A 10,378-nucleotide genomic window follows, 5' to 3' on the forward strand; every position below is an offset into this window, starting at 1 on the left:
TCCTCGTTAGGAAAGCTTTGCTACTATGGAAAAACAGACTTAAGTTCAACATTTCAACAATGCATCTAAGCAGAATAAAATGTACTTACACATTTTAACAACATAAGTTTTACTGATTGAATTATTAAAATGTTGCAAAAAGCAATTTCTGTCAATTATCTTCAATTATTCTAGTATTGTAACAATAACGTAAGGTGATAAAATGGAGATGAATTTCTTAATTATGTTCAGGAGAATATTCTTAGCAAGCACCTATGGAGGTGATGTAGCTGGATCTGGTTTGAGGGAATTAAGTGCATCATGACCACTGTATCGTCAATTTTTCTCACTGAGAGTCAGTGTGAAAGAGGAAATAGTTTAGAGTGAGGGACGAATCAGGAGAGCACGACAGGAATGAAGGGAGCAACAGACCAGGGCAGCATGACACAGATGGAGGGAGCAATGGACTGGGAGAGCACAACAAAGGATGGAGGGAGCTAAGGACTGGGAGACCACGGCAGATTGCAAGGAAGCGATGACCTGGTAGGAAGTGATGGACTGGGAGGGTTTGGCGGAGCAGCAGGATAGGGAGAGGAGAGAGAGAGAGGGAGGGAAGAATTGGAGATAGAGAGAGAAGGATTGTGAGTGAGAGAGAGAGAAGATAAAAATAAAAGAGGATGAAAGAGGAAAATGTACGGTAGCGAGGGACTGAGAGATTGGAAGACTGAGAGCATGTAGGGGAATTGGGGGGTTGGGTATGATCAAAAGAGTAAGACTTGAGGTTGAGAAATGGAGACGATATAAGCAGAGAAAGGTAATAAAGAGAGGAAATAGAAGTTTGGATAAAAGATACAGGAAAATAGACTGTGCTGTAGTGAGAGAAATGCAGAGAGAGAGAATGAAATCCTCAGAAGAGACAGACAGAGAGACAGAGAGAGAGAGGGAAGAGAGAACACAAGCAAGCCTTTGTGGGTTGTGTTGATGGGAGAGGAGGAAAACATAGAATTAGAAACATAGAAAATAGGTGCAGGAGTAGGTCATTTGGCCCTTTGAGCCTGAACCACAAAACAGAGAAATAGGAAGAGATGGATTGAGGGAGTGGTGGAGAGCCAGAGAGAATGGTGATTATGAGTAGAGACAGAAACCAGTGGTTGATGGAGAAATAGACTTACTAGGTGAAGGGGCAAAAGTAGATACAGTGGGTGTGGGTAGGAGAGAGAAGAGGATGCCTGTGGGTGGAAGAGACAGATTGTGAGAGGAAAGGGGAGTTGGGAGGGTGTGGAGAATGGGTGGGAGGATTCATCAGGAGAGTTGGGGTGGTCAATAGGAAAGTGAAGAGAGGGATTTGTAGAGATGTCTAGTGAGTGTCAAAGGGCTAAAGGGGACTTCTGGGTTTTATTCCCAGCTGTTGGTTCAGTGATTCTAGGATTCTAGGAGTTGTCTTTACCAAAATGGCAGATTTTGCATTTCCATTGCAGAATATGCACTGACACACCAGTCTTTGGATTGCAATATTAGCCGTTTGTTTTAGGATTCTGAATGAGGTGAGACATAATAGAATTTCTATGGGTTTCTCACATCCCCACATCTAGTTAATGCTCCAAGACAGTTGAAGCAAGGGCCAGGATTGTGACTCTTCAACATTTCAGAATCCAGCACAAACAAAGGGCTCGGATAGGGCAGGGCTGAAGACAGCATGAATGGGAAGAGAGCACCTGTGCACTTTTAATGGTGGAGTAAGGGCAAGAAAAATTAGGGTGGGAGAAACAGAAAAAGTGAGGCTCAACAGGCAGCAGCCATTTTAGGTAACTAATTGAGACAAAGGCACCTTGGATGCAAGAGGCTTTCTCTGTTCCACATAAAACTGTGACAACCATTTCTGCTTTGGTTGGGGCAGGGTACAGGATGATTGCAGCAATGATTAAATTTATGAGTGTCCCCAAACCAGCACCTCACTGGAATCCTACTAGTGAAGGACAATCCAAATCCTGTTGGATAACTTTGCTGTTGCTGTTGATCACAGAGTTTTTAGGTCTTTTCATTTGTAACAGTCAACCTGACTGTTCGGTTGGTTCAATTCAGAATTTTAGTATTCTCATTAATCTCTGTATTACCCTTAAGTTAAAATTTGGTTTGCATCCAGAAGAACAAAACAAATTAGCTCTTTCTAAGCTTCACCTGAAATACAGTGATATCCTGGTTGAAGACAACATAGTTATGTCTTTGATCACCGATTCCAAAGTCAAGTTAAAGTACCAACATTTAATAACCAACAGTTTGTAGAGTGCAATTGACGGCTAAAATGGTGCCCTACCCCTGACTGTCACCATATTATTAAAATCCATATCACAGCAGTGAGCTGGGCATGATATAATCTGCCCCATACCTTCTTGTGTGATCTTTGCAGTTAAGTACTGACTCCAACGCGGCATACAGGATTTGTGAATTCTACACAATACTAAATCATGGGCACATATGTACATTGTCAGGACAAATCAGAGACAAATATCATAAAGTTTACTTAAATAACAATTTGTCAAATGCTCTTAATTTGGAAAATTGTATTTATAATGGTTAACGAAATGCCTAGTGGTTCTTACCTGTAGTCAAACTGTCAACAGTATCAGCAGAACCTAGAACAGGGTAACCAGCTTCGTTCAATCTTAGATAACTGGCTGTGGGATATGTAGGAATTACAGTAGTAGGTTTAGTTGTTAGTTCTGTTGTAGTTGGCTTTGGTGTAGTAGTTGGCTCCGGTGTGGTAGTTGGCTCCGGTGTGGTAGTTGGCTCCGGTGTGGTAGTTGTGGTTGTTGCAGCCGTGGTTTTAATTGTTGTGGTTGTAGGCGCAACTGTCGTTTTAAAGTGATGGATCAATCCAATGACGGGCTTTCCCCCGACTGACAAAACTGGCTTGCCTTTTGGGTCAACTAAAGGCTTACTGTCTCGTCCATGTCCAAACAAAGGTAAACCATCAGGACTCAGAATTGGAGTTCCTTTTTTATCTTTAAAATTGGACAGAAAAATGTTAGTCAGTTTAGAGCAAAGTCTTAAAATCCTTTTTTCTCATTTTTCCTCGAGTAGCTCCTGCACAGGTTGATTGAAAATATCTACCAAAATACTGAAGGACTTTTCTGCTATGGTGACAGTGTTTCGACCTCTGAGCCAGGAGACCTGGGCTCAAGTCACACCTGCTCCCAAGTGTCATCACATGTCTGCACAGGTTGATGAAACTAACTATCCAAACATTGAATGGGGGCTCTTTTGTGCAGTGGTAGTTTTCCTACCAAGAGCTAAGAGGGCAGGATTCATGACCCACCTGCTCCAGAGGTACGTAATAACATTTCTGAAAGGTCAATTAATAATATCTACTCAAGTACTGGATAAGGCTGTTGTGCAGTGGTAGTATCCACTACCCTGAGCCAGGAGGCTCAGATTTAAATCCTATCTTGCGATTGTGTTGTAACATATCTGACCAGGTTGATTAAAAAAGATCTACCCAACTACTGATCTGCTCTTGAAGTCACAATATTTATATGACTGATCCAGTTAAATTTCTGTTCAATTCTTACCCCTAGGATGTTGATTATGGATTATGGCACTGCTAGACTTCATGTGAGAGATGGTTAGATTTTCATAAATTGGAGATAACTTTTACCTAGCATTTGTATGAGTTTCTTTTGAGTGTTACTTGCTACTATCGTTCCAATCCTGAACATTATTCAGGATTTGCTGCATGAAGACAGAGGGTGCTTCATCATCTGAAGATTTGCAAATGATACTGAACAATAGCTAATCATCAGTGTATGTCCTTACTTCTCACCTTACTTTGGAACAAATGTTATTGATGAAGCAGTTAAGTTTAGGACATTAATGTGAGGCACTCCTGCAGAGATGACCTTGGCCTGAGATGGTTTACTTCCAATAACTACAACCAATTACTTTTGTGCTAGGTATGATTCCATCCAATGGAGATTCTCTACCCATTCCCCCACCTGAATCAATTCCCATTGATTGAATTTTATTAGGGTTTCTTGATGCCACACTCAGTCAAATGTTATCTTGAAGTCCAAGATAATCATTCTCACCTCAACTGTGGAATTCAGTTTTTTTAATCATGTTGACCAAGACACTATTAAGGAAGTGAGGACTGCAGATGCTGGAGACCAGAGTTTTGGGCATTCCTGAAGAAGGGCTTATGCCCGAAATGTTGATTCCCCTGCTTCTCGGATGCTGCCTGACCTACTGCGCTTTTACAGCACCACACTTTTCAACTCAAGACACTATTGAGGCATGGAGTAAGTCTATGATATTGGCAAAACCAAATTCAGCAACAGCAAGCAGATTAGTTTGAGCTAGCGTTAATTGGTAATGTTTGATGACACCTTCCATCACACTGACTGATAATGGTCTGATGATGCAGTAATTGGTGGATGGATTGGCTATGCTTTCAGCAGACAGGACATACTAAAAGACGGCTAAACACCAAGGGCCTGTCTGCACTGAAATTTAAGAAAATGAAATGGGTCTTATTTGAAACATAGAAGATCCTGAGGGAGTGCTGAATGTTTTCCCTTGTAAGGTTGACTGGAATTAGGAGCAGAACAAAAATTAAGCATCTCCCAATTAAAATTGAGGTGTGGAGAAATGTTTCTCTGGGGCTGTTAGTCTGTGGATTTTGTTCTGCAGAGATCAGTAGAAGCTGCATCTTTGAATATGTTCAGAGTTGAGTTGATACAATTTTGTTGAAGAAAGGAATCAAAGGTTACGTGAGGCAGTCAGGAAAGAGAACTCAGTTATAATCTTATTAAATGGTGGAATAGGCTTGAGAAGCTAAATGGCTAACTCTGACTTCACCTATTAACTTGCTATTGTCTATATCAATGATCTTTTCAGCCACGCAATCATCTGCCTTTTTCAGCGTTTCCTTGCATATAGTACTAAGAGTAATCCAGAGATTACTACATTGAAGGTTACTAGTTTTCTACTAAGCACCTAATTCTGATTACAGCATTACATCCCCTTCTTCCTGAAATCATTGATATCACAACCTCAGGCCGTTCAACCCCTCCCAACTGAATGTCCTGCAGCTGTCCTGAGATATTCTGGACCCTGGCACCAGAGACACAACATTCCATCCAGGAGCTACCTTGACAGTCGCAGAAATGCCTGATTGTTCCCCAAACTAGTAAATCCCCTATCACTTTTTCCTCACTCCTGTACAGCTGACCTACTTGTGATGCCACAAATCTGGCCCCGAGTGCACTCACCTGAAGAATCTGTGCTCTCATCAATTTCCAGAATGGAAAACTGATTTGTCAACTGGATTGAACTGACTGGCAGTCACTGATTCCATTCCTCCCTCCAGGCTCTTAAACTGCACTGCAACCACTCTTGGCATCCATGTAACTCTCAGCCATGCAGATGTGCCACAAACCACTAGACATCATTCAAGCTCTAAAACTTGGAGCTCAAGTTTCTGCAGTGCAATGCATTTCCTGCACATACAGTCATTGGTGACTCTGGTACGACCCCCGACTTCCTACATATTACAGGCCACACATTCCACTCGAATGGCTTGTGCTGTCATATCTTAAATCTTTCTTAGTCTGAAACTTACTTCCATTCTGCTAACTTTACTCTACTTCCCTTACACTACTTTGCTTACTTACATTTCAAATCCAGTGCCGAATCTGATGCAGAATAGTTTTCCAATTTCTTGTACAGGTTTGGTACAATGGAATGGCTTGATCGATCATTTCAGAGGGTAGTTAAGAGCTAACCACATTGCTGTAGATCAAGAGGCACATATAGACTAGCTGATTTAGAACACAGAACATAGAACAGTACAGCAAAGAACAGGCCCTTCAGCCCACGATGTTGTGCCGACCATTGATCCTCATGTAAGGTAAACCTAATGTATGAACCCTCAAATTTTTGTGACCATATGCATGTCCAGCCGTCTCTTAAATATCCCCAATGACCTTGCTTCCACAACTGTTGCTGGCAATGCATTCCATGCTCTCTCAACTCTCTGCGAAGGTTATTTCCCCAAAGGTTGTTAATGAAGCAGATTTTTAATGAAGCAGGTTTTTAATGTGAAATCAGTAACTTTATGGTTGCCATCATTGAAACTAGATTTTATTCTTAATTTTATTTAATTAATTCAATTAATCAATTCAACTTAAATTTCCCTAGCTGCTGTAGCAGGATTTAAATTTATGTCTCAGAAGGATTAATCGTAGTCTCTGGCTTATGAGTCACATTCCCAATGCTAAGTATCATATTGTAACCAGAACAGTGTATAATAAACAATTGACAATATAGAAATATCAAATACTTTAACTGCACAGGAAAATTCATAGGCAACCATTTTGTTTTGAGTGTCATGTAAAGAAATCTATTCAGTATCCAATGTTGATAAAGTAGTACTTTTCTTTATGCAACCAAATGTATCTTAAAAGATTTGACTAGAATCGTACAAACCTAGTATTGTATGTCCATCTGCTCCCAGTTGTATTGGGAGGGGTTTTCCATCTGTATCCTGGAGGATTTGTCCTTCAGGGTTCATCAATACTCCTCGATCAAAATCTACAATCTTTTTGAAGATAGAAGCTCGTAAGTCACAGAAGCAACCCTCATCCAATGAGCAGATTAAAATGCTTTTTAAAAGTGATTTGATTTTGACATTGCATTTGATATTTTCATAATCCAGTTGTACAAGGAATACTTTACCCATTTAGTGTCTTGAGGTCCAGTGATGACCCTACGCCCAGTTGCCTTGTCATTACTATCTCTGCTGGGAGAAACCTTGCTCCCTGTTAAATTTGGTCTCCCAGACTTCCCTGCAATTTGATACAATATTTCAATCTGTAAATGAGTGATATCCATTTAAAATCTGTATTTAGACCTTGTTTAAAGTTTCTTAATAGTTAATTGAATTATTTTTAATCTTATATAAAATGTAAAATACATCTTGTTTATTTAACTGAACCTAATTTTACATGTTTTGAGAATATAGCAGATAGTGTTTGAAAATGTCCACCATTCCCAGCTTTACTTGAATTGTGGTGACAATTCAGTTTCTGAGGTAATTCTGCACATAAAAATAGAAACATAGGAAGAGTATTGGGCCTTTCAGTTCTTTGAAAAAAACAATTGGGTCATGATTGATCTGTAGCATTACTCCATCTACAATATTTAGTTCTCTAACCCTCAATTTATTTGCCCAAGAAAACATCATCAATCTTAGTTTTGAAACCCACAACTCGACTGTTTTGGACGAAGACTACCTTTAGCATGAAAATCTATCAGATATTACCCCTGATCAACCAAACTCTATAGAAGATAAAATAATTCTCCAATTTTTCCATCTCCTTTGTATCTGTTCTGATGAAGTCACTTTTCAAATGGGGTCCTCGAAAACGCCTACCTTTCTCCACAATTGAGGATTTCCCACCACTGTGGTTTAGAGCGGCCTCAGATACATCCGACCCATTTCCTGCATTTCTAACCTCACCCCCTCTCTTCCCTCCCACAACACCGAAAGGTTCCCCTATTTCTCACTTTCAACCCCACTAGCATCCACATCCAAAGGATCATAAACCACTATTTTACCCACCTCAAGCAGGATCCTGGACAAATACCCTCCTCTCTTCCATTGTCAGCACTTTGCAGGGACCATTCTCTCTGGAAAATTCAGGTCCACTCCTCCTTCACTCTCAATCACTCTCCATATCCCCACTGCAATTCCCAGTTGCAGAAGATGCAACGATTGCCTGTTTACCTCCTCCCAGCTCACTATCCAAAGTTCCAGACCCACCTGCCAGGTGAAGTGATTTACCTGCACTTCATTTAATCTAGGCAAAAGTGAGGACTGCAGATGCTGGACATTAAAGTCAAGAGAGTAGTACTGGAAAAGTACAGTAGGCCAGGCAGCATCCGAGGAGCAGGAAACGTTTCGGGCAAAAGCCTTTAATCAGGAATGAGGCTGAGACCCTAGGGGATGGAGAGATAAATGGGACGGGGGTGGGGCTGGGGGGAGGGAGCTGAGGGTGCAATAGGTGGATGGAGGGGGCAGTAAACGTGGAGCTGGTAAGGGAGTCGCGGAGGGAATGGTCTTTGTGGAAAGCAGATAGGGGTGGGGAAGGAAATATATCTCTGGTGGTAGGGTCCGTTTGTAGGTGGTGAAAATGGCGGAGGATGATGTGATGTGGTGGGGTGGAAGGTGAGGACCAGGGAGTTCTGTTCTTGTTACGGTTGGAGGGGTGGGGTTCGAGGGTAGAGGTGTGGGAAGTGGCTGAGATGCGTTGGAGGGCATCATCAACCATGTGGGAAAGGGAAATTGCAGTCTTTAAAGAAGAAGGCCATCCGGTGTGTTCTGTCATGGAACTGATCCTCCCCCTGGGAACATGCTGGGGCCCATGCGGGTGCCATGGCTACCACTTTCGTCTGGAGGAAGTGGGAGGATTTGAAGGAGAAATTGTTGAGAGTGAGGGCCAGTTCAGCCAAACGAATAAGAGTGTAGTGGAAAGGTACTGGTGGGGACATCCGGAGAAGAAGAAACAGAGGGCTGGGAGGCCCTGGTCAAGGCGGATGCAGCAGAGACAAAGGAATTGGGAATAAGGGATAGCATTTTTGCATAGGACAGGGTGGGAGGAGGTGTAATCCAGGTAGCTGTGGGAGTCGGCGGGTTTGTGGAAAATGTTACTGTTGAGTCATTCTCCGTCCATGGAGATGGAGAGGTCCAGGAAGGGGAGGGAGGTGTCGGAGATGGTCCAAATGAACTTAAGGTTGGGGTAGAATATGTTGGTGAAGTCGATGAACTGTTCAACTTGCTCATGGGAGCAAGAGGTGGCTCCGATGCAGTTATCAATGTACCAGAGGAAAAGATGGGGAGTGGTGCTGGTATAACTGTGGAAGATGGACTGTTCCACATCACCAACAAAATGACAGGCATTGCTGAGGCCCATGCGGATGCCATGGCTACCACTTTTGTCTGGAGGAAGTGGGAGGATTTGAAGGAGAAATTGTTGAGAGTGAGGGCCAGTTCAGCCAAACGAATAAAAGTGTAGTGGAAGGATACTGGTGGGGACATCCAGAGAAGAAGAAACAGAGGGCTGGGAGGCCCTGGTCAAGGCGGATGGAGGTGTAGAGGGACTGGATATCCATGGTGAAGATGAGGCGATGGAGGCCAGGGAAACAGAAGTCTTGGAGGAGGTGGAGGGTGTGGGTGGTGTCCTGAATGTACGTGGGGAATTCCTGGATTGGGGGCGGGGATAGGACAGTATTGAGGTCAGTGGAGATGAATTTGATGGGGCAGGAGCAGGCTGAGACGATAGGCGAGCCGGGGTAGTCAGGCTTGTGGGTCTTGGCTAGGAGGTAGAACCAAGCGGTGCGGGGTTCCCGAAATATGAGGTTGGAAGCTGTGGGTGGGAGATCCCCTGAGGTAATGAGGTTGTATGTGGTCTGGGAGATGATGGTTTGGTGATAGGAGGTGAGGTCGTGGTTGAGGGGGTGGTAGGAGGAGGTGTCTTCAATTTGGTGCAAGACTTCAGCAGTGTAAAGGCCAGTACGCCAAACTACCACTGCACCCCCTTTGTCCGTTCACTTAATCTAGTCTATTGTATTCACTGCTTACAATATGCTCTCCTCCACATATGGGAGTCGAAAAAACTACTAGGTGACCGCTTTGTGGAGAAGCCTATATTATCTGTAATTGACAAAATAGAAATAGCAAGATCATGTGAGATACAAAGATTAAGGTGACAGCCATGTGTAAAGGTTAGGGAATTTAACAAAGGAAACAATGAATTCAGGGAGAGAGATAATATGTTATGTCCACAAAGACAATCCCAAGCTTCCAGTTGCCTGCTACTTCAAACCACCATGTTTCCTGGCCAATATTACTGTCTTGAATCTGTTGTAATGCCCCAACGAGGCTCAGCACAAGGTGGAGGTACAGCATCTCATTTTCCACTTGGGGTGCCTGAAACTTTAACTTTCAATAATTTTAGAATCTGACCACTTTTTCTATGTCTTTTACCCAGCCCACACCCTCTCACGACATGTGTTGCTTTCAGCATGACCAATCTGTTTTCACTTCGTGATTAGCTTCTCTTTCCCGGGCATACTAACATCCATTCCTTTGTCTGCCTAACTGTTATTGTGTCTCCCTGGACTTCATTACTACCTATCCACTCACTCCTTTCTCTTCTCTTCCTTTAACTCTGCTTTCAGTCCACAAATGCTGCCAGGCCTGAGCTTCTCCAGCAATTAACTTTTGTTCCTGTTTTTAAGATTTTAACGTTTCCCACTAATAGTTCACCACTATCTACTGCATTAAACACTTCAATCAGATTCTTTAATCCTCAATATTCATGGTTTGGAGTCTATTCTTGGG

General features: G+C 42.6%; 1 protein-coding gene across 1 annotated transcript in view; it reads right to left on the reverse strand.

Moving 5' to 3' along the window:
* The window catches only part of fndc1 (fibronectin type III domain containing 1), a 355,166-nt gene that overhangs the window by 87,627 nt on the left and 257,161 nt on the right, over window positions 1-10,378 (reverse strand). Inside the window, exons 11-13 of the mRNA XM_043696167.1 lie at window positions 6,712-6,821; window positions 6,463-6,574; window positions 2,580-2,981 (exon numbers count right to left, since the gene is read on the reverse strand). Of these exons, the coding sequence (XP_043552102.1) occupies window positions 2,580-2,981; window positions 6,463-6,574; window positions 6,712-6,821 (624 nt within the window). The remainder of the gene's footprint in view (window positions 1-2,579; window positions 2,982-6,462; window positions 6,575-6,711; window positions 6,822-10,378) is intronic.

This window comes from Chiloscyllium plagiosum, chromosome 9 (assembly GCF_004010195.1).
Source record: "Chiloscyllium plagiosum isolate BGI_BamShark_2017 chromosome 9, ASM401019v2, whole genome shotgun sequence".
NCBI lineage: Eukaryota > Metazoa > Chordata > Chondrichthyes > Orectolobiformes > Hemiscylliidae > Chiloscyllium > Chiloscyllium plagiosum.